The sequence below is a fragment of the Xiphias gladius genome, chromosome 12 (assembly GCF_016859285.1).
Source record: "Xiphias gladius isolate SHS-SW01 ecotype Sanya breed wild chromosome 12, ASM1685928v1, whole genome shotgun sequence".
NCBI lineage: Eukaryota > Metazoa > Chordata > Actinopteri > Istiophoriformes > Xiphiidae > Xiphias > Xiphias gladius.
In genome coordinates this window covers 12,657,380-12,684,436 of record NC_053411.1, presented here as the reverse complement: position 1 = coordinate 12,684,436, position 27,057 = coordinate 12,657,380, and the positions used below count along the sequence as shown (strand labels likewise).

The following is a 27,057-nucleotide window of genomic DNA, read 5'->3' as shown; positions in this document are numbered from 1 at the left end:
CTCCTTCCTTCAGAAGGAAATAAAGACATTTTTTTTTTTTGGCATTATCAATAAGGCATCAAAATAAATTGTCAATAATTAATAAGTGGTCCAAAAGGAGCAGGAAGAAGAAGCTAAAATATGAAAATATGGACAGAGTGATGAAGTGAAGCACTACGTCTTTCCTACAAGTCAATAGTTATCGATGTTTGTTTTTGTCATTGCAGTGTTGAACCAGTTGGAGGAGCTGCTGAGTGACATGAAGGCCGACGTGACACGGCTACCGGCCACGCTGTCCAGAGTTCCACCCATCGCCGCCCGCCTGCAAATGTCAGAGAGGAGCATCCTCAGCCGCCTGGCCAGCAAGGGCACTGAGACGCACACACCCCCGGTCAGTAGCCTGCCGTTTAAAAAAAAAAAAAAACCCACACACTAAAATGCACCAACGTATTTTAACAGTCACACTCACAAGTTGAAACCTGCTCATGCTGCCTGCGCTCATGGAAAAATAATAGATGGAGGACGGCCAATGAAAATACATAGCCCATTATCTTGTCACCCACCTGTGCTTTTTCAATCCGCAGCTGCTTAGTCGGCATTTTTTTTGTCGGCTTACATAAGTCGAAAGGGGTTTGTCTTATTTTCCTTATCGTTATGTCTTATGTACGTTATTCTAGAAAATAAAAGCCTCTTTTCTGTGCACAGCCCATACCTCCAGGACCCTATGCCACCCCTCAGAACTATGGAGCCCCCTTCACCCCTGCACCCCCAAGCGCCCTACACATGGGAGGGGCCAACTACAGTCAGATGCCTCCCGGATCCTTCCTATCAGGTCAGTGTGTGAAGCGCCACTGTCACTGCACTGACATCCTCTACTGCTGTTAATAATGGCAAGGTTAGATGTTGGAGCGATCATTACAGAGCTATATTGTGCAGACAAGTATTGCTCAAGCCCAAAGAATTGGAATTGTTTGCTTTAATTTCAAGATAAGATATTGAGGGTTTCCGATATATCAAATATGTCAGGCTGAATTACAGGGAAATATGTATAAAAATGATGCCCTTGATATCTGGAATTTTTCATTTCATATAAAGGCATGGCTATAAAAAAAAATGGCATTTTGGGCTTTAATATTTCAGTTGATACACTTTTGAATGAAAGAGCTACCACAAGCAATTACAAATATACATGGTTTGCTTGTGGGAAAATGTTTTATCTTATTTTGAAACTATTTAAGGGGTCATTTAAGAGGAATTTTTGATTAGGATTCACCTACAGGTGTTGTGTGTGTGTGTGTGTGTGTGTGTGTGTGTGTGTGTGTGTGTGTGTGTGTGTGTGTGTGTGTGTGAATCTGTGAGTGTGAGAAAGTGTTACAGTCAGCAACTAGAATGGCACTCGGTAGAGCACATACCTCCGCCAAGGCCAATATTGATGTAAATGTCGAAATAGGTTCTATCTTGCAATGTTAAGGAATGTGATTTTAAAAAAAAAATCCCGGATCCGCCCCTATGACCAGATCTGCACCAAAATTTAATGGGTTCTTCAATGGACCATGCTCCATCCCCCAAGTGTGTTTTGCGTAATCCTCCTGGCAGATAAACAGACACGGGCAAAAAATTACCCTCCTGGGCGGAGGTAATAATGAACATCATAAGATATCGGGGCACTCATAATTACAGTTTTCAAGGTAATTTACAGAAGAAGAATACCAGTTTGTTTGTTCTGTTTGACGCTTGGCAAGCTGGTGATTTAAGCCTGATTTATGCTGCTTTGCAGAGGTGTTAATGGAATCTCACGGAAGCTGCCTCTGGCGGAGGAACTGATTTATAGCCCAGCAGAGATTTTAACCTGTTGATTGTTGTAACACTGCAGCAACAGTAGATTTAGTACTTTACAAAGCCGTGCTTTGTGCTTCGTTTTTTATAACTGAAGGAAACCTGTGTAGTTTCTTAAAGTTATGGGTCGTAACAGGTATTGATGATACAGTTTTAACCATAAGTCTTTGCTACGTAGAGCATAAAGTAAAGCATTTGTTTAAGTAGTCGTTTTTAAAGGAGCAGTCCAGCAATTTTGTACATGAAGTTCGGTTTACTCATCATGAGCAGTACTACTCAGCCTGGAAAAACAGTTGTATAATGTCTTTAATGGCTCTGGAGGAGAAAATAACCCTGATTATGTCATCTGTCATCTATCTCAGCTTGGACCAGGAGATTGTTTACTTATGGCAGAAAACCTGCATTACTGACTAGGGGCACGGAGTTTGAAAGACCTGGGCTTTTACCAGGCAAGGAGGGTCTAAGGAAAGACACTACAGCATTATGGTAAATGCAGGATCTAGCGTTTTTGGAGCTTGACCCATACTAGGGACTAAAGCTCGGGAAATCTTGGCCTCTGCTGCATCACTTTTTATTTTAATCTCTTGCAAGTCTCAACTCTGTTGAAGTTCATCACTAAATTCTTGTTATGCCCCCTTTTAAAAGTCCCAGTGAAACTCAAGTAGGAACATTTTTATCTTTGTAATTTGGCGTATCGCCAAGTGAAATGCATGTGGGTGCCGTTTAGTTACGAATTTAAATCAGATCTTTCGGATTTTATTAGATTGCTGAAAAGTGGGCGTGACTTTGCAAATATAGTGCAGTACGGAGCTGCAGTGAGAGACATCGCTGTACAGGACCGTTTGGCTCCACCTACACCTCCCTAGACCATGTTGTTAGTTCAGAAGGAGGAAGGACAAAGGAGAAGTTACCAGATTAGACCTCACCCATATTTATTGTAAACCTCCATAGACACCTCCTACGTTGATATTGCTGTGCTAGCTACTAACACTACCCCCCTCTAGCACTCTGGCAGCTATGACTCCCATGCCATTGGTCAAGTTCAGTTTTATATGATGGGTGGGTTAGCCAGTAACCTCAAATCACACACGCTCACCCAATTTCAAGATGAATCATAAAAGAATAATAATTACAGGAAGAGAGAAGTGAGGGATTTTGATATGAAAATATTTGTCATACGACAAGAGAAGCAGTGAACCCAATGCACCCAAAAGGACTTGAGTACATCACAGAATACATTTGTGTAGCGTTACTCACAAGGAGGATATTGCAGAGATTTTCTTCAACCTTCTCCACGTTTCCCCTAACATCAGTAGTCTTTACTGGCATCAGAAACTTGTCTGAAAAAACGCAAGCAACCCCAAGCTGACCAATTACAGTTCTTGTGGTATGTCTGTAGCCACATTGTAGCTAGATTTTTGAGAGGGTTGGACATCGGCTCCACCAGAGCTACAGAGGCTCCAGGACACCCTGACGGAAAGCACAAATTTGGCTATTTTCTGCATTTGATTACTTGGCAACTTTCACTGATGATGGGCAAAACCAGCCCAGTATATTGCTCCTATTTAAAGATATCATCTGAGGAATTCCATCTTTAAATGGTTATGTTGTTTTGGAAAATCATTTAGTAAAGAAAATGGAAAAAAAAAAATGTTCAGGCCTCATCAAAATTACTGACTGTGGGAATTGGGTATTTCAGGAAAACTTATATGCAAAATACTAAGTTTTTGTGATCAAGTACAGTGTTATTTAACAATTAAATTTCAATGTAATCCTCAAATATGTGGAGTAAAGAACTACCCTAGCTCCTAAAGCAGGGCTGTTAAGCACTTCGAATAGACACTTTATCTCCCTGAGCAGCATAGCTTGTGAAACCTTTATAATCCAGAAAGGAGAGCATATAGAGAAAAAAACATCTGTAGCCGAGTTTCTGATGTGGCTGCCAGATAAACACCTGAAATAGACATTACCAAAATCAAACACAAGCGTGCTGCTCTGCTATATTGAGGCATTTTCATCTCTTAACATGTCCAACCTCAGAACCTCAATACTCTGCTCAGCAGTAATGACACATTGTGCAGCAATAAAAGCACAGCCTGTGCTATCAGACCTGCCTCAGGAGTATTTTCTTTTCCAAGCATTTCTCTTGGGAAGTGCTGTTGTGGCGCTCATTACTTATTGAGTTAAAAGCTTCAGAATTAAAATCATTAAAAAAAAAAAAAAAAGAAATCTATTTTGTTTTGGCCTCTCATCCAACTCCCCTCGCCTGCAGTCTGTCAGTGCACACAGGCAGTTTGTGAATTTATTTTCTCACAATTAGTTTGGTAACAACATATGCTCACCAGACGCACTCTCCACTCAGCATGTGTATTCATGTTCGGAGATGTTTAGATAGCTGAGATGTGGCAGAGATAACTGGTAGAACCTGATATTCCCCGATAGCTTTGCCCTAAAAACCACAACAGCCAGTTCTCTCAGTGCTGCGCCGGCCTCTCGCTCAGTGTATCTTGATTTATGTAATTGTAGACTGAGACATCTGTCAAAAGCATTGCATTTTAGAGAGCCAGAGCCTATCTCTGAAAATGTCATTATGCTCAGCCTGTCTGAGTCTGGCCATGCCAAGAAAACATTCGGACTTTGTACCAAGGTATTTTGAGAGGGACAGAAACCACAGGAAAAGTTTAGTTGTGTAGATGTCGTGTTGTGACATGGGGAACCGGCGGTGGGCTGGGCCGAGCGCCGGCTATTCAGAAATAGTCGCGCCCAAGTTGTGTCGCTCCGTGGGTTCTGCTCACGGGGGCCTCGTGGCGAGCAGCTGAGCTGAGCACAGGCCGAGCTGGGCCGAGTTGACTCTGAACATCCTGAACTCTGTCAGGGCACAAGCTTGCAGCAAATGAAGCCGCATTTGTGGTCTTGATTGGGGTTCCCTGGTTCCTGACCTTTTTAGATTCAGCCGGAGAGTAAAAAAAGCGAGCAGGAGAAATGGACCAAGTTTAAAACAACACAATCCTCTGATTTTTCGACCTCCTGGCTCCCTCCATTAACGGCACTCTCCTGAGAAAAGCTCCCTCACTTGAGTAAACAAAACATGTCCAAAAATATGCATGTCTGCCGTGGCACTTTAACTACACATCTACTACTTTAGCTGCACCCTGTGAACTCAACAAAATGTAATGATACACCCAATGCTCCAATGAAGGATTGTTTTGTGTTGTCTCATGGCAGTATCTCAGCATTTGCTCAGTACCTTGAATTGCATTTTGGAAAACCTGTTTCAGCCATCAGTACTGCTATGAGGAAGCTACCCATCTGCACTAAAAGGAGTCCCACATTCTAGACAAAACATCATCTTTTAGGGGCCTAGAAATTAGAGAGATGGAGTCGAGCACATGGGTTCAAGCCCTCATGTCTGCAAGCACCTGGCCTGCTGAAGTGTCCTTGAGCAGGACACTGAACTCCCACCAGCTCCAGTAGCAACCCCCTGACCTCTTACCTCCCTGCAGAGGAGGCAGGGAAACTAAAAGAGAATTCCCTACGGGGACCAGTAAAGTGTCACATTATCCTACTCCCCTCTCCGAGTCTCCACTACAGTCTGCCGCTTGTCTGCCCCCACAGAAGCCGCCGCCGCTGCTGGGGCCACCGGCGGAGCTGCTGGGGGAACCGCCGGAGGGCCAACCGCTGCCGGTGTTTGCCAGAAGACCAAGGAGCATGATGTGGTGCAGCGGCAGCGAGTGGTGGACCTCTGGAAGGACGGCAAGTCAGAAGGGGCCATCGGGCAGGAGCTGAGGATGCCCAAGTCCACGGTACACAGCATCATTGTCAAGTACCGGCTCAGCAACACGGTGGAGAACCTGCCACGAAATGGACGACCAAAGAAACCCTGAGGTCGGGGAGGGGAGGGGGGGGCTCACCAAGAGAGAACAGGAAAGGACGTTTGGATAAAAGATCCTGGAATGTAACAAAAATAGAGGCTGAAAAAGAGACGTTGGAAGCTGAAAAGGAGAGAACCTGAATGCATAAGGAGGAAGTCCAAAAAGGACAAGGAAAGGACAAGGCACATTGACACTGCTGGAATGTGAGGAATATAAAGGGAGAAGTAAAGCTCACTGAATGGATCGAATAAGTCCGGGAGACAAGAAAGCAAAAAGGAGAGGACATGAAAAGTGAAAAGAAGCAGTAGCGCTATGATCCACAAAATAAAACAAGCAATCAACCACAGAGGGAGAGGCAAAGAGAGGTCCAAAGTATGAAGGGAGAGGTGAAAGACTGACCCTGAGATCAAAAACTTATGATGCGTGGGGGGGGAAATGAGGCAGGGACAGAAAAAAGTAGAGATGACATGTCTGGAACAAAGAAATCCTCAAGCAAAGAGGAAAGGCGCTACTGAAAGAGAGCCTAAAATTCTGACTTTGAGAGGAAAGATTTCTGGACTGAAGGGAAAAAAAGACAGTATGTTAAAACAATCACAGGTTTTCAGGAATTCAGATATGAAGGCCGAATTGAAGAAAAATGCAACAAAGGAGGGTTTTTTTTTTGAAAATTCCTCCACAGGCAGATTTCTTGAGACTTCTTTTTCTGTTTCTCCCTCTGCGCCAAAAACAGATTTCCCCCTGGATCAATTCTTCATCCACCGGCTGACTGAACAAGCCTGTCCCCTCGCTCTGACCTGTACTCCCTCATTCCTCCACAGTCCTCCACTCCTCCGTCTCTCTTTCTCAGTCTCACACACACACATACATACACTCTAGACCTCACACACAACCTGAAAACCTGCAAAGAAGTTAATTTATCTGCCGAGTATGAGCAGATGAGATCCAAACTCAAAATAGAAAGGGACAAACTGGACTCAAATTATCTTGCAAAAATGAAAGAAAGGAAAAAATAGTTTTCTAAGTATAAAACACTACTTCCCATGGACTCTTTTGCTCTAGCAAGTCCAATCGAGCATAGAAGCAAGAAACATAGATATAAAAAACTGAGACGTTGCCTTTGTCGAAACAATCAGTAGCAATGTTGCTCTGACCCAATCTGATGGGCTGTTATTGGGATATGTACTGTATTACAAAGCATATTAACTATTGCACCTTTTTTGGAGGTCACTTAAAGGGAAATATCACTCAAGTGAAATATTTACATTTCCTGTTTTTAAACCTCATCACAGCAAAAAACAGTATTTATGAGCAGCTTTTCCCCAAAGCTAAAGACTGTCATCTGTCACTGAAAGAAAAAGGGAGACTCACTTTGAAGCTCAAACAGACATTTTTGTTCTTTGAGCTTCTTTATTGTGACAGTGTGATTGATTCCATGCTGGAAAATGTCCCCTGATCCCAGACAAAATAAAACACTCTGGATTCTGTCATCGTTTTTTCCAGCTGAGTGTGTGTGCAGTAGAGCTGTACATCAGTGTGACATCCCAGAGTTGGGAGCGGGACAAACTCTTCTGCCTCGTTTCTGGAAAGAGGAGAAGTGAACAGTCAGTTACACAGTCCAGACTTTCCTAGGACGGATGAGTATTTTTAAGCTAAAATTGAGTGGTGTTTCCCTTTAAGCTTGAAGGACATAAAGACCAGAAAAGTGTGGGATTGGTGTGGCCTGCAATGAGAAAATATTGTGTGTGTTAAATTTGAGGAATGCTGTATGTTCGTGAATGTGTTTTTTGTACATGTGTTTGTGCGCTTGGTAGCACTCCCACTTTTATCAAAACTATCATTTCGATACTGGTACCAATATGATACCTGAGTTTCTTTATGAATTCCAAATACGGTTTTGGATACTTACTTTGAGGGATATAAATATGTTTTTCTACAAAACCTTTTTTTCTATTTCACAAAATAAGCTAAAGTTCTCAAATGCATCAGTGTTTAATTCTGTCTTGAGACAAAGCAGGCAACAATTCTTTCAGACAAGAAATTCGCTTAAACATAATACAGTGTGAAATTAACCAAATTCTAACTTCTAGCTGCACTAATTAATATTTTTTTATATTAACAATCAATCAAATTACTGTTTAATGTGAAAGGGGTCGCTCGTACTGACCCACAGAATTATCACCTGACTCTGCAGTTTCCCTCAGCTTCACAGAGTGTTTTGGCATTTTTGAGCTCATTGTTTTGGTTTTCACGACCCACAGATTTACCGCTTTGATTCAGTTAAACATCAACCTTGTTTAAAGCTGCAGGCAGCTGTTTTCACTGAAAAAGCTTCAATAAATCCACTGTACACTACCTTCCGAGCGCCATTCAAGTTAGCAACTAGTTGGTGAAGATTGTGGAGCATATAGTAGCTAAAAAGCCAGATATTTCCTTCAGGGGTTGGTGGAGACCAAAACAGAACTAAAAGATCAAGTAAATGTAGGTTTAAATCTGGCAACATCCAATAAAAGTAACCAAGACTATGACTAAGACTATCAATCATCTTATCTCAACTTTGAAAACTTGATAGTTTTTAATACTTAGCTCTTCTGACACATTTCTGTCCGTATTCAAAAAAAGAACTGAGGTGTGATGCCCAGCCTTAAAAGAAAACATAACAAACATAGACATGCATGCATATCCCTTCTATAAGAGTGAAATCCTTGATTGATGATTGCACCTCCAACTGAAACATTTACTGCTTTCTCAACTGAAAGATTTATGAAACTCTTATCAAGGCTTTGTTTGACAGATTCTTAATTCTTAAATCAAGCCTGTGCTTTTTTAGTTCCTGAAAAGTTGACATTTCAGAGACACAAGGTTGTTCCTGATGAATGGTTTTGGCATGGATACGCTCACGCAAAGCTTTTGAGCAAGCAAAAATGCTACGTTTCCTGCCAAAGTGGCAGCTTTCCCTTCTATCAGATAGTGGGCAGGACCCACAGGGGAGAAACACAGGCTCACATGTTGGCCAGGAATGTTTTTCTTATTGCCTCTCTGGACTTCACATGCTCCATCCAGTTTAGTCTGAGTTTTTTCGGGCTAGTAAAGGAATAAAATTGGTTGAAGTTTTAGAAATTCTTAGAGATATGTCCAGGTGTGAGTTGTTGGATTTATCATATTTTTAATGTAACTACAAATATATTATCACTGCCAACCTAATTTGGGACCAGAAAGTGTTTATTTAAAAATGTCTGCTGCTACTGTAATGCTGTAGGCAGTCTAGGGAGAACCAGTGATCTGTATGAAGAAAGGGGAGGAGGAGTTCTGTTGGACAGAGTTGAAGTTTTACAGAGTAGATTTGGCAGTAGAGTGAAATGCACGATGGACTTCGCAGAGGGAATCTGTTATCTGGTGTAACACAGTACAAGTGCTTCATTAAATTCCTTTTCCTGTTTTATCTTCACGACTTCTTTACCTTATATGCCTTTTTGGTGGAGCCCAACTGATACTGGGTTTTTTCCGAGGCCAGTACCAATACTGACATCCAAAGTTATAATCCTTCAGATTTCGGTCCTTGTGCACTGTTGGTAACAGCAAGTACCACGGATCACCACTACATCAAACGTTCCTTGAGCAGCTACTTTGATAGAAATACATCAGAAGGGCAGCTAGTGTCTCTGTTTACACTGCAGCCGAACAAACTCACATTCGTCTTAATGAAGAAATCAGTCTATAATAAAACTGATCCCCTTTAAAAAAAAAAAAAAAAGAATGATGAACAGTTAACCTCACTGACAAATACATTGCGTTTCATGTGACTGCTTCATAATAAAAGCCACCCTGTGTTTCACCAGTTGAATGCTTTTTAATGTCAAGCAGCAACTTGGAATAGGAAATGTTAGGTCATGGTTATGGTGTGGGTTAACCTAGATGTGTACTGAGTGGGTGGGACATTTTACAGCTGAAAAATATGCTTGTCAGCACTCTCTGGTGGACGAATAATATAATGATGACACTATTTTTAAATGACTGCAAACGCATCTTTGGCACTTCTGTTTCTTGCTGTTGTATTGGCCATGCCAACTTATCGGTCAGGCCCTTTTTTTTTTTTTTTTTTGTCCTCTTCCTTTCCCAAGCAATCTACTGTATTTTTGTCTGTCTTTTTTTTATTGTCTCTCTCCTCCACATCTCTCTCCTCTGCCTCTGCGTCTTTCTTCAGGTTCGCACTCGTAATTTCTCTTGCTCTTTCACTCTTTTACCTCGATTTTGTTTTGCTTCTTATCAGATTTTGTCTGCCCCCCCCAACACTCACATACACACTTACTGACTCTGTCTCTTCTTTCTCTCTCCATCCCCTCTGTTGGCCTCCACTGGCAAAGTGCCATACGTTTTCCCATAAATGGTCCCCCCACTGTTTCTAGACACACACGGTTGTAGCCCCCCCCAATGTCCTCAACTCAATACACCCCTTATCACATCTTTGATCTGCACGGGGGTGTTATGACAGTTTATCTTTCCCTGTGGCGCAAGTGAGAGAGGCGCGCTGTTAGTCTATTCCTGGCTTTGTTTTGAAAGGAGTGCTAAACTCGCTGTTCCACTCCCTGAGCAGATTCATGATAGTGCACAAATGTGGGAAGCACAGATCCCTGTGCTGGCCAGCTGTGCAGTCGTGTAGAAAGGAGATTATTTCTGTGTATGTGTGTGTTTGTGTGTCTGTGTCCTCATGTGCCTGTGCCTGTGCCTGTGTGTGTGTGTTTGCAAGTGTGTGTATGCATGTATGTGAGTAAGTGTGTGTTTCTACTCATTGCCGGCCTCACTTTCACCAGGTTATGCATTCTGGGATTTTATCATTATTGTAAACATGATACTGTATATGTAATATGATATATTGATGTACTGTATTATGCAACTTTGCTCATTAAAAAGATTATCAAAGTGTTACTGAGTAGCCTGGACTTGGTTTGTTTGCTGAATAGTGGAAAAAGCGACGGGTTAGGTGTTACAGTACTTAACATTACCATAATCGATTCATTGGTTGAATTATCATCAAAAAATAAAGCCACTATTGAGATTATTGACAATTGCGTTATCAGCACCCGAGATATTTTTAGTGCTTGTGCTTCTCGAAACTTAGGCCACATTTCCCACAAAACAATATCGCGTTATTTTTGTCACAGAGGATATTACTTCTTGTCCCCGTTGTCAACACCACTGCAAAATATTTCTCTTCTTGTTTTCTATAATGAATAAACATTTTCAAAGGAATTTTCCCATTGACAATACACAAGGCTCATCATTTTCACATCTCACTGATTTTTATGTTCGAGAACATTTTTTGTCTAACTGTATTTAGAAATTTTCCATTACAAATGGACAGAAATCTGAGTGTTTATGTAATTATGACATTGGTGCAATTTTAATTTTTTTTTTTTTTAATTTAACTAAATTCAAAAATGTAAAAATGCATTCTGAAAACAAAAAAACAAACCTAAATACATAATAACTTAATGAAATTGATAGTTTAGTTTCTCAACCAACCTAGGGGAATAGATGACTAGGTCATTGTTCTTGTAGTCATAATCACATCATTGTCAGAGCTTTGTGTCTCTTTGTAACAGCCAGTGTACCTCCCAACAGTCTGGATGATAACAAAAGAGTTTATGCTGGAGACAGGTTTTCGACATGGGGGATAAATGATGACCTGGATTTGAGAATACGCAGATTTTTTTTGAAATTAGCTCATTGGTTCAAACCAATTTTTACCTGGATTTAATGTTCCTGAGCACCCAAGAGTCGTTGGGTTTCCGGCTTGAAGAAGACCTGAGTTGTTTACAAGGTCCGCTTGTGATTAGCGAAATTCAAAAAGTCTTCCAGTCAGGGCCATAGCTACCACTGAGGACGCTGTATTTTTTTGTTTTTTTTCCTGTGAAGTCGGGGGGGGGTTGCAATGCAGGGGGAGTTTACACTCTACAGTTAAAATCATATACATGGTGGGTATTTTATAGGCTGCCAGTATCGTTATACTAAATATGCGTAACTTGACTGCTTTTAAGCCAATAGAATAAATAAATAAATAAAACATTCACTGTCAATCTCACCAAAATTGTAAAAAATATTAAACTCGAATAAATAAAAAAATTTTTAGAAACTTTACTTTTGGAATCTGGCCAGAATTTGTGGGGGCGCTGTGAGGACTTGGATGTGTGCTTCTAAAATCCTGGCTACGCTGCATCCAGTGGTGGAAAGTGATTAGATGCCAGTGCATGTACGTGAAAAACAATCAAGCAATTGTGCTGCCAGATGCCAGATGTTAATTTTGACCCTGTTCTTCACAGTTTTGCCCACTGATGCTCAAAAGCGGACTTGAAAAGATGTCTAAATTTGTGTTTTTGCATTTGTGTATTCCTCTGTGTGTGTGAACAGTAAGCGTTTCAAAAAGTCATGTCCGTCATAGAGAATTTTCTGTTCCCTCTCCTCCTCGTAGAGAACAAAGACGAGTTACATGTTGAACCGACTGAACTGAACTCAAACTCTGGCGTCTCTTTCTCCCCCTGCAGTGCTGAACGGGCCTCCCATGTCTGTAAAGAAGGAGCGGGAAGTGGAGCTGCTAGTCAACCGGCGGGAGCAGCGCAGCGGAGAGGTCATCTGTATCGACGACTAGACTACACACACACACACACGCACACTCACACACGTACGCACTCGCACACACACTGAAACCCATCTGCTGCAAATGAATCTACAGTTTCTCTCCAAGAAAGTTGAGTCCCGCTGGTAAATGCTCTTCAGACGGCATTGAACCACACACCCAGTATTAAAACTAACTGACTGACTGAGGGTGAACTTACTGACCCACTAGTGATTGTAGTTGCTTCATTTGACACATGAACACACACTTTTTTGCACACACACCCACACACATGAGTCTTCTATAACTTTACTCTGCTGGCTGGTACTCCCCCCAAAAAACTGCAATCACTCCCACATACAGTAATAAACACTCACGCACACGTGCACTTACTGTCCATGGACACACACACACACACACACACACACACACACACACACTCACACACATGTACAGTACAGTACATACAGTCCATATTGTCTCATAACTTCTTGTGACCTTTTCTTGTCTGCCTCAAACCATTATACTCCTCATAAATGGCCTTCTCACACAGGCCTCCTCCTCCTCCTCTAGGGATGCTTCTAACCTCACCTAAACACACACACGTACGTACACACACACACACACACACACACACACACACACACACACAATGCACCTCAATCCTAAAACCTTTAGATCTCTGAATAGACCATGTAACCTTCCTCCTCCTCCCCTGCTCCTTAAACTCTCAACAGGAAGCTGCATGTGAAACTAAAATCATTTCTACCGCCGCACTCCATCCCCTGAAGCATGCTCTAATCACAATAATGCTCGCTCGTGGAAAGTTTGAAAAAAAAAAAAAAAGAAAAGAAAAAAAAAAATGGTATCAAGCTGTGCCTACAGTCGTTTCAATACTGTTTCTAATTCTCTGAGAGAGGCTGAAACCCTGATTTCCCAGTCCGAGCAGCTCCAAGCACAGCTCCAGCGTTTTTTGGCCTTCGCTTTGTTTTGCTTTTTTCAATGGTACATGTTTAGATAAAACACACTCAGTGATGTGTGATAATGATAACTATATTCAGGACTTGTTCGACCACATAAAGTATTTGCCGACATCCCATCCCGCTTCCCTGGTTCTAGTTTATGTACAGAGCTTTGAGGTATTTTGGGGGGTTTGTTCCAGAAAAGGCCTCACAACGACGCTATTTTTCAGAAACCTCCTATGAATGTTTATAACCTTTCATAAGCAAGTCAGTGTTATTAAAAACTATCGATCCCCCTCAACACTCATCCTGACGCCCCCTCCTTCCCTCTTCTCCCCTCTGTCAATCGATTTTTTTTTTTTTTTCAGTTTTTCAGTTTTTTTTTTCCAAGTTTCTATTTCTTTATACAAAATCCTGTGATATACTTTGCATATTTAAACAGCACATTTGTGTTCTCTTGTGTTTTTACTCTCGCGATTATGAGTATTGTTGTCGTCGACGTTGCTGTTGTTCTCGCTGTTGCTATTTGAGAAAGAGCTTCTACCAAAAGAGACCTTTTTTTTGTAACAAGAAAATATGAAAAACAATACAGTATGTGCGACACACGATGCACCTCTTTGCCATGTGTGTCCTATAATTACAAGAGAATGCAAACGAAGAAGTTGAGCAAACTTCAGAAGTAGATATATTACAAGAAAAACTAATTTTTCTTGCTTACATTTTAGATTTGGGGCTTGCAAATGACATACATGTATACATATATAGAAAACAGGCCATATGTAACCATAAAAGCTTCTATGGGCAAAAAGATGTATACTATCTAACCCCAGTAAAAAGACACGGTTATTATATGGAAAATCAGAGGCTGGAAATCCATTTTATACACAGCATCATTAAAAAAACGCCTTAATAAACATAGCTGAACAATTGTAAAGTCATTGAAATGAATCAAGAACCTGATGTCAACCTGTAAATCCTAGTCAAAGTCTGCTTTTAAGTTAAAAATAAAAAAAGAACAAGGTAATTATATGTTAATTTATCCCAAAAACCCAGAACATTTTACACTGATCTTCCCTGGAAACAGTCAGTTTTACAAATTTTGTTTCATACAAAAGTTTTGCAACCCCTGAACTAAAATAATGTGTCAAAATCAAACACTTAGTTCTTTTTTGTTTCACTTTTACTTTGTCCTCTTTTCAGATTTTTGTGTTAATTTCTGGGTATTTGTGTCACTGTGTATGTAGTGGTGCCGATCAGATGATGAGTGGCAGTGAAAACATGTCAATGATGACGCATCTCCTTTTTTTTCTTTCTTTTTTTTGTTTGTAATAAAACTGAATGAAATGATAAAAACATAGTGTGTGGATTTTTTTTATGATGGCGTATGTATTTCGCACACATTGTCATACTTTTTTTTTTTTTAGCCAAGCCAGTGGTCCACTACTTCGAAATATCTCAACAACTACAAGATGGATTGACGTGAAATTTTGTCCAGACATTCGTGGTCCCCCAGAGGATGCATCCTAAAGAAATTAGTCACCCCGATTTTTCCTCAAGTGCCACCATGAGGTTTACATTTGTGGCTTTGAGTGAAATGTCTCGACGACTATTGGATGAATCGGTGGGAAATTTCCTACACACGCTCGTGGTCGGGATGAATTGTATAACTGTGCTGATCCTCTGACTTTGTATCTAGTGCCATCATCGAGTCAAAATTGTAGTTTGTTCAGTACTTTGATTTGTAACCAAATACCTGCAGAACTAATGACTTTCCCATTAGCCTTAGCTGTACTTTGCGTTTAGTGCTAATTAGCCTGCTTAGCATCATCATGTTAGCACTGTAATTGTGAGCATGCTGACGTTAGCATTTAGCTAAAGCACAGCTTTGCCTACTGTATACAGCCTCGAAGAGCTAGTTAAAGCTAGCATGGCTGCAGAATCTTGTCTTGTTCAAAGCCACAGGGATTTGTGGGATAATGGTAAATGCTAACATGTAGTCTAACAGTAACCAAGTCATTAAGTAACCAAATTGACTTGGTAATGTCAGTTGTACAGCAATATCTATCGAAAGTTTGCTAACATTAGCTAACATTAGCCACACTGTAACAGAGCAAGTAAGGCTGGACTAGCGCAGGCGAGTATAGTGAATTGAAAAAGGTTGCATTTTAGTGCATGAATAATGAATTTGACTTTTTATTTGTAAGAATATGGTTGTGTTATTTATTTCAAAAGTTACATAGTCTTGCTTTACAATATCCAAAAAAAATGTATGGTCTGACGCCCTTCTTTTTTATGACAGCTTTGTGTACACGTAACTAATGTAAATACAGACTGAGAAGCATAAAGAACGTGCAAGGCTTCACTTTGGTCCAGAAATCATAAAGTAGAATGTTCTTTGTCTCATTTCCTGTGAATACATCAGCTTAATATGAAAAGTTAAGCAAATTTTAAACTTAAAATTGAAATGATTCAGATCCCAATTGTAAACAATGTCTACTGCAGAGAATAAAAATTGCAGTCAATCTGCACAGATTACTGTGAAGACCGCATAGAAGCAGATGTGGGAAGCCATGAGAATCATACAGTGATTCAACATCTCCTCTTCACAGGCCTTTATCACAGTATCCTCTGTCTCCCACATACACACACCCACATACATGTACACACAACAACCTCGAGGAGCAGATGGTTAGTGATTCATGATGACTAAAGGTGAAGAGTAATCCTGCTCTGTTATGCAGAACAGACTGATTCCGCATATTTCACTTTTTACTGTTATCAACCCCGGACATTATATCCACTCCCTTTCCCAAATGCACATCTACAGGCTGATTATAGATAATATATGGACTGACTCGGGTGATTGCTCCTCTGTACTGTGTATTCATTTTACATTTATGTTTCAGGGCATGTAGCTGATGGTTTTATATGAAGAATCTTGCAGGCAGAACTCTCACTTCAGGTCACTGCAGAGGCTGAAAATGTACTTAAATGTCAACATATATATAGATATATATATCTATATATATATACCTAAATATTTAACAGATTCTGGAATATAAGATCATTACATGACATTACGGTAGGGCTAGGTCATGTGATATCATAAATATTATTATAAATTGTCATTTGGCTTTTCTCTTGTTAAATACTGGTTACTAAAACTCCAATTCTAAAAATCCTTCAAATGCAACAATCTGAGACAAATCCATCTTCGGCTGAACTGCTCACAACTCCATGAATTAAAGTACGTCCAGTCAGTATCTGGTTAGATGTCATTGGGTTTTCGAGCTATTCTCAGTTTCAGTGTGGGATTTACACAATTATTTATTGTTACTTACTGATGAGTTTAAGTTGGGAAGTTGATCAATCCGATGTAGCTTACAGCCAAACGATGCTATTTTTAACTAATGACATACAACAAGGGTTACTACTATAGTTTTATTATTTTATGTTATTAAAACTTGTTCTAAAAACAACTTTAATTGATTTTTTTTTTTTTTACATCTGGCTCTGTGGCTTTTTTTTTTTGCTGAAAACAGCTGCCTGCTGCTAAGGCCAAAAACAACGCTATAAAAGCCTTTTGACTAAACCCACTATAGAGCTCTGTAAAGCAGAGGGGAGCTGCAGATTTGGGTGATAATTCTCTGTAGGTTCATCACTACGCATGAACCCTTTCACATTGTGTTGACATTGTCTTTTCAGACATTGTTATTACAAAAATATACTTTATAGCCACTTTGAAAGTTTTATTAAAGCAATGTGAAATTGATTTTTTTTTTTCCACTTCAGGGCCATGCAATGAGCTGTAAACACAACACTAACATATTCTCACTGTATAAAGTTATTGTGGCTAGTGTATTAGTGAATACATTATACATTTAGCAGATGCAAAGCAGCATCATTTGAATTCATGTTTGTGTCAGCCTGATGAATGCAAGTCCAATATTCACTCTCCTTCAGCTCTGTTTTCCTGTTAAAGGCTCCACTATGTTCACTAGCTAGTCACTAAGTTTTGTGCCTGCCCCTTGGTGCTGGGCAGGTAGCCTACAGTGGGTTTGTCGTTATTTATTTTGCTAAAAACAGCTGCCGGAAAAACAGCTGAACACAACACTGTTGCGAGCAGTGTGAGAGAACCAGATAATTAAAGTGGCCGGCCATAACACCAAAATAGTTAGCTTGAAGACAATAAAATGCTCTGTATAGAGCTGAGGGGAACTGCAAATAATTATCTGTGATTTCATCATTACAAGAAAAACCTTGCACGTTACATATGAAAAGAATGATTAGTGCAACTTTCATTTACTGTACTGAATGTTCCATCCAGTTTAACCCAGAGAGACATTTCCTCATTTTCTGCTCACCTTTATTTTTGAAGACACACAAGCTGTTTTTCTAGACTTTTTTATAAAACAAATTTGAAAGTAAAACTTTTCAAAAACAGAAAAAGTTTATTCAATATTCATGATGAGTGAGTTGAGAAGAAATAATAAAAATAATTGTCCAGGCATAGTATACATTATCATTTTACAGAAAATGTCTTCACAAGAATTTCTGAGGTGGTAATAAACTTTGACATTTAGAAAAAAAGGAATCGGGGCAGGGAAGTTTGTGGGGGTGACGGGCGAGGGACGAGGCATGTTTTTCCTCAACGATTTCAAGCTATGCGGTTCAGGTTTAGATTCAGGAAGTGAAAATTTAGATGGCTGCTGGTGTGTGTGTGTGTGTGTGTGTGTTTGTGTGTGTGTGTGAGCAGGGGACACTTAGGGGATTTTGTGTGTGTGCGTGTGTGTGTGTGTGTGTGTGTGTGTGTGTGTGTGTGTGTACGGTCTGATCGGTGCTGACAGGGAAATATGAGGTGCGCACGGATATAGGGGTGAGGGGGCGGTGGAGATGAGTGAGAAACAAAAGGGAAGAGGAAAACGATGGGGAAATCAAACAGGATATGTGTGTGATGTCTACACTTTTTCCATTTGAAAACATGAATGTTTGGCTCCAATTAAAAAGACTAAGTTCGCTGCAGTAAAGTGCTGAGGAGAAACCAATGCGGTCTGTCCTCAAAAACTACTTATAAACAAGAGTGGGAGCGCTGAAACCCACTGCTAGAAATACATGTTGTTTGCATTGTAGCAGGAAATGTTACAGTAGGCAGCAGCAGCACCATCTGAAAGAGTGGAAGGAGTTTCATTTCCAAAAAGAGAGGAAAATGCTAATTGCGCTGAGGCTGAACTAATGCTACACTAAATGCTACCATCCTGACAATTACAGTGTTAATATTTACCACCTTAGTTTGACATGTAAGCATGCTAACATTTGCTGATTAGCACTAAAAAACAGCTCAGGCTGCAACAGACTATGTTGTAACTGAGATTTGACCTCGGTGAGGATACGTTTTTATGTTTAGCATTGTAATAAAGGCAGTAATGTTTTACTAAATTCGTCTGCTTGCTGTGTGACATTCGACGACAGAACAGGACTTAAAGTCTACAGCCATGCTAGCCGCTCTGTGAGGCTGCACTAAGGCACAGCGATGCTAAACGCTAACGTCAGCATACCAACGTGCGCATAGTGGCAACGTTAACATGGTAATGTTTAGCAGGTATGATGTTTACAATGTTTAGCTTAGTTTCGTGTGTTAGCGTTCTAACCTTTGCTAATTAGCACTACACACAAAGTCCAGCTGAGGCTGATGGGAATGTCAGTTTCGCAGGTAAAATTTTGACCTGATGATTGTGCTAGATGGGGATCACCGAAGTTGTTACTATTCATCCTGAGGGGACCGTGAATACGTGGACCAAATTTCATGACCATCCACCCAATGTCGGGATATTTCACCTTACAGTGTAATTAGTGAGTAAATACCCATAAATACACTACTTTCCTCTTGTTTTACTGTACCTTGATTTTAAAGACCTAAATTTTATCATACAGAATAATAAAAATCCTAACAATGCTCCTTTTTTAATACAAAATCTATAAAATTCAACGTCAGCTTTTACTTACACTTCAGCCTTGAATGTATTAGGACCTCCTCAATACTATTTTATGATTTCCTCCCAATTGTATTAATGGTATGATAATGAACAATCATCAGATGATTTACATACAGGCATGGAAGGGATGGTTCTTGTGTCATCAAACAGATAACCAAGTCAGAAAAGGACAAAGCTATATCAAGAACTGTACGCTTCTATAACTTGCATACTTTTCAAAAGTAAAGCCAAGTATACTACACATAAAAAATACCTTACAATCAAAATTGACCTTAGAAAAGAGCACAAATTCACATCCATGTTATTTAAACTGTTCTACTTTCTTTGCCAGCTCCTAACTTGATATGCACATATGTAAAATGTGTGTGAAGTATAAACAAAGTATCTATGGCTTTCAGCAATGTCACACTCAAACAGCACAGTGAATTGTAAAGAGCATAAAATCAGTATAAACAAGAATTGTTTGACTCATTAGTTTACACACACACACACACACACACACACACACACACACAGACGCTGTATTGTATAAAATGTCAGTGACAACTCATGTAGGCTTTTATAGTGTCGAGATCTGACGCTTGCAGATGTGCTCTCAGCTTCTTGAGGCAACCGGTGATATAAAAGTGAAAGGTGCATGCACAGCTTTCCTGTCAGTCTTATAAAGACAGTGTAAGCACAATTTATTACACGATACGAAGGCTAAGATGAACATCCAAGTATTTTTCTTTTTATATGAAGCCCTTTATCTACAAAACAGCTTCCATCACATCTGGTCTCCCGGCAGACATTCATCGAGGCCTTTTGTCCACTTTGGGTCTTGGTTTTAATCCAAAGTCTGTGTTTTGCGTTTCAAAACAGAACAACTGTCCAAAGAAAATTTCCACAACAACTTCCACAAATGTCAGGTTTGTCTTTCAAATTGACGTCTTCGGGAAGAAGGATGTAGCAGGATGTGATGCCCTCAACTGCGTACGACTGTATTACCATGTAGAAAAAAATCTCCTCCATACAAAAACAAGTTCTGTTGTACTCAGATGAGTAAATGTACTTTTAAAACGTTTCCAACCAGGATCAGGTGAGCGCTGAGCTTCAGTTGACTTTAAAGATGCTGAAGACGTGAGGCGAGGCGGAGGGACTGCCCACAGTGTGGAGTCTGAAGGACGAGCCTGTGATGGCCTGCAGCTCCGTGCCCCTGTCCAGTCGCAGAAGGCCGGACACCTGGCAGGACTTCACGAAGTGAAAGGAGTGCGGCCCGGCAGAGGGGGTCGTTGCATAGCCCTCTATGCACTGCAGCTTCTGAGGCCTCTGGCCGTTGGTCACCACATCCAGCTTCACATACGGAGTCTGCTGCTCGTTGAACAACACCTGCGGAGGCAAAGAGAGGAGGATCATCCCAAAACCTGATCTCCATCTTACCAAGGGAGTAAAGTTATGAAGAGATTTTAACTATATTAAGTAGAAGTTTTTCCAGCTCAAACAGAAAACTAACCAGACTGTCATGGGATTTCCAAGGCCCTGCAATCAGAATTTTTTCTTTTTGTTTTTTTCCTTTTAGGCTAGATTTTCTCCAGACCTCCGTCGAATTGAGAAGACAGAGCTCTGGCTACATGAGATTGCTCAAAACCTGATATTTAGCTCTCCAAAAGACATGTCACATACCACTACACTATGCCTTTACAAAGCTGCTTCGTCACAAGACTCTAGTTCACTCGAGTTGCAAATATGACAGAGATCTCCGGGGTTTTTTTTCATCAACTCACGTTGATTACGGAAGACAAATTTAAGAGCAAAATCTTTCCTCCCGTATTTTCTATCCCGTAGTTTTGTTTTTCACTATTAAAACTCCACATTAATTTTAAAATAAATATCTTTGACTTTCACTGACATTTGTGCAAACCTTATCCTGGATCTGCGTAGTGTTTAAAAACCAAATCCGATGCCGGAGTTTCAGTACCTATACCAAAACCACACTTTTCTGAGTAAGTAATATTGAGACATGTAAGTGTAAAATGAGCAAAACTGTGATTTAATTTGGAAATTGACTACTTTGACCATCAGCTGCCGAAACAGCAGCTGTTATAGAGAGTTAATGTGCTAAATTTTATAAATACTGCATGATGAGGTTCATTTTTAAAATAAATATATGGCATGAAGCTGCACTGATTGTATGGCCACTTGGGGTCAGCAGAAAACAAGCTGAGAAGATTTGATATATTATTGCCTTATAAAGTTGATATGGCAAAGTTGTTAGCCAACAGTCATTTCTTTACACGTCCAGCAGACATGAGGGAACATTAGTTTTCAATTAGAGTCATGTTTGTGTCCACTTGATGAATGTAAGTCTAATATCCACTCTCCTATTAGCTCTGTTTTTTGTTTTCCACCAACTCCTTAGGGAAAAAGGGCTCCACAATGGTCACTAGATAGTTGATAACTTTGTCTGTTAGCCATTTGCTGTCGGGCAGGGAGTTCACAGCGGATGTATCATCATTTATTTCAGTGAAAACAGCTGAACACAACGCTGATGAGAGCCGTGAGAGTGAACCAAAACATTTGAAGTTGCGTGTCGGAAAAACCAAAACAATGAGCCGAAAGACGTTAAATACTCTGCAGAGCTGGAAACTGCAAAGTCAGGTGACTCTTCCCTGTGGGTTTGTCACTACAAAAGGACTCCTTTCACATTACACAGATATTAATTTAATTCTTTGTTAACACAAAAATATTAATTGGTGCGGCTTTAAAGCGGAAATAAGGCCAGAAAGTAGAACGTGCAGATGAAAAAAAATTATGGTGGTGTTTTTTTGAGACAGTTTGTAGTTCAACACACAATAAACTACAACTCCCAGCACAAACTCACCTGGCAGAACAAGAAGTAGACGCCTGCTTTCTCCACAGTGAAGGTGCCTTGCTCCTTGTTATACCTCACTGCTTTACTCATATTCAGCATCCTCTCTTCCCAGCCCTTTATCACACCTCCTTCTCCCACTGACACACACACACACACACATATCCGAGGTTATTAATCTCATAGATGAGAGTTTGAGAGATTAATCTCCATACCTTAGTTTTTATGACTCTTACCTTGCTGAGAGGAGACTTTGGTTACTGGTGGAACGTAAGCGAGACATCGAAAGAGAAAGAAAAGGGAAAGTCAATTAAGATTTTATAGTGCAATTGTATAGGGGTATATATTTGAAACCACTTCAGCAGATGCTACATGAGAGGGCTATAAGGGATCTGCCAAGCCACTTACTCTCAAAATGAGACGCTGCTTTCTTTCCATTTCCATTCCTCCCTCGAAACATCCCCCCTTCGGAAGGCAAAGAAAGGCAGAATATGAGTTTGAATGGTAAAGAAAATAACATCTGTGGTTTTTTGATAAAACAATCATTCCCATCTGTATCTTTCTAATAACATGGTGTTTTAATTTGCGGCCATTTAGGTTCAACCTGGCTCATTTTAACGCGGTTAGCAGATGGGCAAAGGATTTCCTTTCACGTGCGTCAATATATTTCTCCAAACTGTTATTTTCAGTCAGAAGTGTGTGCCTCTTATTATTCTTTTTTTTTTTTTTCTTTTCTTCCTGTAAGGACTAATCGTAGTGCCAGCTGGTCGAAGTCACTCAGAAAATACCGAACACAGAGAAGAGGAGAGAGATGGAGTGAGGGAGGATGGAGAGCTCTGTGTGTGTGTGTGTGTGTGTGTGTGTGTGTGTGTGTGGGCGTGTGTGTGTGTGTGTGCGTGCGTGTGTGGTTGCGCGCGTGTGAATGAGAAAGCATTAAATGTAGCCTGAGAGACAGCTGAAGTGCTAGAAGGCTAAATAAGAGAAATGAAGTGCCGGAAAAAGAGAGTCAAAAAGGTCTTTGGCTGCTCTGCAACCCAAAAGACTCGATTAAGAGCAGAGTGAAGCAACAGCTATGGCCCCAGCTCGGATAAATAGAATAAATAAAACACAACACTAAAAGGCAAGAGCTGAAGAACGCCTGCTCTTATTACTCACTAAAGGTTTATTTTAGCTTTGCAGTCTGGCCTACGGGAAGTGATTTTAAACACAGATACCACTCTAATACTATACGTATGAACTGTGAAATACATACTTTTGGTTTCGAGACGGTGCAGCCAAACACTTGGCCCCTGTCATCGTACAAGAATATTAAGTCGCTGCTAAAATAACTCACAGGTGGGTGACCCTGTAGACTCAGGATTTGCTCTGGGCGAGTGTAAAGCCCTAAGGTAGGCCAGATTTTCCTGACTTAAGCCGTCAGTCATCAGGAGAGAACATAACAGCAGTGTCCTGCCTAAACGCTGCACCGCGGTGGTCAACTTTCCACAAACTGGAAAAAGCTGTTGGGACTGTTTTTTTCTTTCTATTGACAGCCGTGAATTTCTGAACACTGTTCAATGCGTTTTGAGAGACGAAATCAGATATCAGTTACCAAAGAAAAAAAGCCAATACCTGCTGGATATCAATATAGATATTTTGGCGAGACATGCAGTTCTCTAAACGAATCCCTTTTGTTCGTCTCTCGACTGAAATCCGGCACCAAAGAGTCTTGAGGGTTCACTCTTGGACAAAATGTGAACAATCAAGCAATCCCGTGATGGTGACGCAAACAGAAGCTATAAATACTGCAATGATAGGTCATCAAATATCACCGCTTTCACAACAAATCATAGCTGTGTCAGTCGTGTGCTCGGGGGGGTTGGGGTGGGGGATCAATTTCATTGCCCAAAAGCGTGCAACAAGGCCTCGCTCCCGTGCCAGCTGGTTTTCTGGGCTTCGAGGCCGCTCTGGTCAGACCTGTAATTTCTGGAACAGTCATCCAGCTGCCTACTTTTTCCTGTATCAACTTTTAGCAGCGGGTAGTGCCTGTGGCCCCGCTAGACCTGACCATAGTGGCATGTGGGCCAAGACGGGCCAGCATTTGTGTTAAATGTTCTTCCCAAGAAAACAACACAGGGCAGTTGGTAAGTATATTGTGTCTGTGGTGATCTGGATGGCTAAAAAGCACAAAACTGCTATATGTTGCTGGTGCTGAAGTCAAGAATATGCAGCTCAGGAAGACTTCTCATTTGCAATACCATCTCTCTTCACTCTCTGCCCCACCAGCAGCTCTCTCTTCTCAAGAATGAGCTGAACAATGGCCTTCCTCTGTGTGTTGACCTGTTGAAAGAGAGAGAGAGAGAGAGAGAGAAAAACCACACTATTAACAAATGTCCAATAAGTTTATTGTGACTTTTCTCTGGCACACATCCCACACGGCTTCTTCCAGCCCAGCCGGCCACATAAATTGGCTCATCTTTTCCAGTATCCTTCCCCTGCATTGCTAGCTTCAGAATAGGTCTACCACTTCCTCAGAGACTGGTTGCGACACCTAATGCATGTTTTTAGTGCTTTGCATTCCTCGCATTTTTACTCCCTTTTCAAGAAAGAAATAAGTTAAGTAAGTCAAGCCAGAAAAAGTTTTAAATCCTTGGCTGGGGGCCCACTGAATGACCAAAGGAGGCCTATATGAAGTAAGAGGAGAAGTGGCTCGGGGAAAGTATGTTAAATTTACTGCTACTGTGGAAATGGAGGCAGCGAGTTGCTCTTGACTCTTCAAAGGTTCACTCACTGGCTCTCATCAGGAGTTGGCGAACGGTCAAATGGACAGAGCGGGGCCCCTTGGGAAAAGCTCCAGCATCAACACTCCACGTGTCCAATTTTGGGGTGTTTGTGTGTGTGTGTGTGTGTGTGTGTGAGGGAGAAACTGCGTGTGTGAGTGTGTGTGTGTGTGTGTGTGTGTGTGTGTGTGTGTGTGTGTATGTGCAGGTCTGTCAACATGATACACAGCCAACCTGTCCCCCTGATCTCAAATCCAGCGCAACCTGGTTTCGTAAAAAACTGTGAATTTGAAACCAGAAGAATTTCCATCAGCTCCTTTTGGCTGCTCGTAGAAATAATTTGCCTTGTGATGCAACCTCATGCTGGAGCCTAACATTTGCTGCAAGTGCGAAAAGTTTAAAAACTGCCGTCTGCATGAGACTGCATGGGATTTAAGACTTAATTCTACAAAATTTAACTCGGATTGAGATGTTAATCCGTCCTGATCTGTGCATGAGAGGAGGCTTTGCATGTTGCAGAGGATTTACAGTTGCCACACTTTATCATCCAGCCTGTTTCACGCCTCAAGCCGCGATGCAGTCAGTTGGGTATGAAGTGCTCACATGCCAAACAGTTGAGGCTTTCCAGTAAATTGAGATAAAACTGGAGCACAACTGGCACCAGAGTAATTAAACATGGCGGGTGGAGGTGGGGGGTTGGACACCAAAATACGCAGTAACTCCACAGGACTTGACTGTGCAATTAAAGTGGCAAGCAGAAAAATAGTGCAATAGAATAGAGTACGTGTACTGGGGGGTTTAAGTGTGGACTTGCATTCTTCCATGAACCCCCCGCGAAGATTCCCGTAACCGCAGACGCAGGAGAAGTTACATAACAACTTGATGGTCTGTAAAAGTTGGACGCGAGTAAATATTATTGTTGGTAGAAATATGCATGCTATTCAGAGAGGGGGGCGCACGGGGGGGGGGGGGGGGGGTATTACAGGCTTGATTGGTTTTTAAGTATATACAGACCTGGTCCAGTCGGTCCTGCAAGACCTTAAAGGACTGAGACAGGTCCCGCGTCTGTCGCCAAGTCCACGCCGTGAACAGCGCGCTGCATGCGGCCAGGGACAGAGCCACCAGGGCCAGAGAAGCCCAGACGACCCGCAGCTTGCGCACTCGCCTCCTCTGCAGAATCCGATGCATGTTGGTGCGGACTGCACTGCTACTCGCCGCCGTAGACCATCCGAGATCCGCGCTTCAACTCCATTCCGGCAGAGCCCGAAGTCCCTCCAAATGCATTTCTGTCCAAATGTCCATTTTGGTAAGAAAGACGGCCTAGAACTAACGCCCACTGCGTTCAGACGGGGAAACCGTTCCGTTTAATTTTTCGGCTAATCTGACGGATGAAGGGGTTTTAAAGCAACAAAACATCCGAGCCTTCCTCCGCACAGATCAAAGCCACCATCCTCCCAGCGTGCAGCCCGTCTCCAAATACAAGAGAACTCCCGCAACTTGCGCACATCAACTGTTGCATCCTTCTCCTTGTGATTCGTTGACTCAGCGCTCTTGTCTTCCCTTTAACCAGCGCGCTGGGGGGTCACTCTATTAGAGCGACTGGCTGCCGAGCGCACAGGAATTTGCGCACACGCACAGGCGCAACGCACACACGGACTCGGAGGTGAGCTCTGATGCTGTGGTACCAGCTGGCATCCGCCGTGAAAAAGAAAAAAGGAAAAAAAAAAAGAAAGAAGGAAAGAAAGAAATCAAGGCGGGGAGCGCAGGGGGAAACACACGAGGCGCACCGGAGCTTCCTCTGCTCCTCGGATCTCTTTCATCAACTGGCATGCCCCGAACCTATTGGGCCGTTCGCGCGGGCGGCAGTTCCGTTCGTAGCCACACGGTGGCTGTAGCGTATCGATAAACCGTAGCACCAACAGGTGGGCTGGAAAAACCTCTTCGTTGCTGCAGAGGAGTGCAGTTCAAAAGTGAAACATTTACTTAAAAAAAAAAAAAAAGACTTAAAAAAATCCAAGAAACATAAACCCCACAAATGAATCTAAAGTCTCAAAAATTGTTTTTTTCCTCTTCATTGCTTTAGGAGCAAAATGAAATCATCTTCAAAGTCAAAGCTCAAGTTCAAACAGGCGCAGCATTCATGCTTCGACCTGTTGGGCTTTTGATCCCTTCACACAAAGCAGGATCTCCTCGCCACT

The 27,057-nt window shown here is 41.4% G+C and overlaps 2 protein-coding genes across 3 annotated transcripts in view; one reads left to right on the top strand and one right to left on the bottom strand.

Annotated features, from left to right (window-relative positions):
- chd3 (chromodomain helicase DNA binding protein 3) overlaps positions 1-14,550 on the top strand; it is a 43,743-nt gene extending 29,193 nt beyond the window's left edge. The window contains exons 38-40 of one of the 2 annotated variants that reach the window (XM_040140472.1): positions 207-370; positions 685-811; positions 12,227-14,550. In XM_040140472.1, the coding sequence (XP_039996406.1) occupies positions 207-370; positions 685-811; positions 12,227-12,330 (395 nt within the window). In that variant the 3' untranslated portion in view covers positions 12,331-14,550. Of the gene's footprint in view, positions 1-206; positions 371-684; positions 812-5,430; positions 10,523-12,226 lie in introns of those variants that run through there. The other variant, XM_040140471.1, reaches the window with a different exon arrangement.
- Positions 14,551-17,737: 3,187 nt separating this feature from the next.
- Positions 17,738-26,047, bottom strand: tnfsf12 (TNF superfamily member 12). Its single transcript, XM_040141492.1, has 6 exons — positions 25,874-26,047; positions 24,338-24,419; positions 22,509-22,565; positions 22,337-22,360; positions 22,113-22,240; positions 17,738-20,620 (listed from the first exon to the last, which is right to left on the bottom strand). The coding sequence occupies exons 1-6, from the start codon at positions 26,045-26,047 to the stop codon at positions 20,345-20,347; spliced, it is 741 nt and encodes a 246-aa protein (XP_039997426.1). The 3' UTR covers positions 17,738-20,344.
- Positions 26,048-27,057: the final 1,010 nt, after the last annotated feature.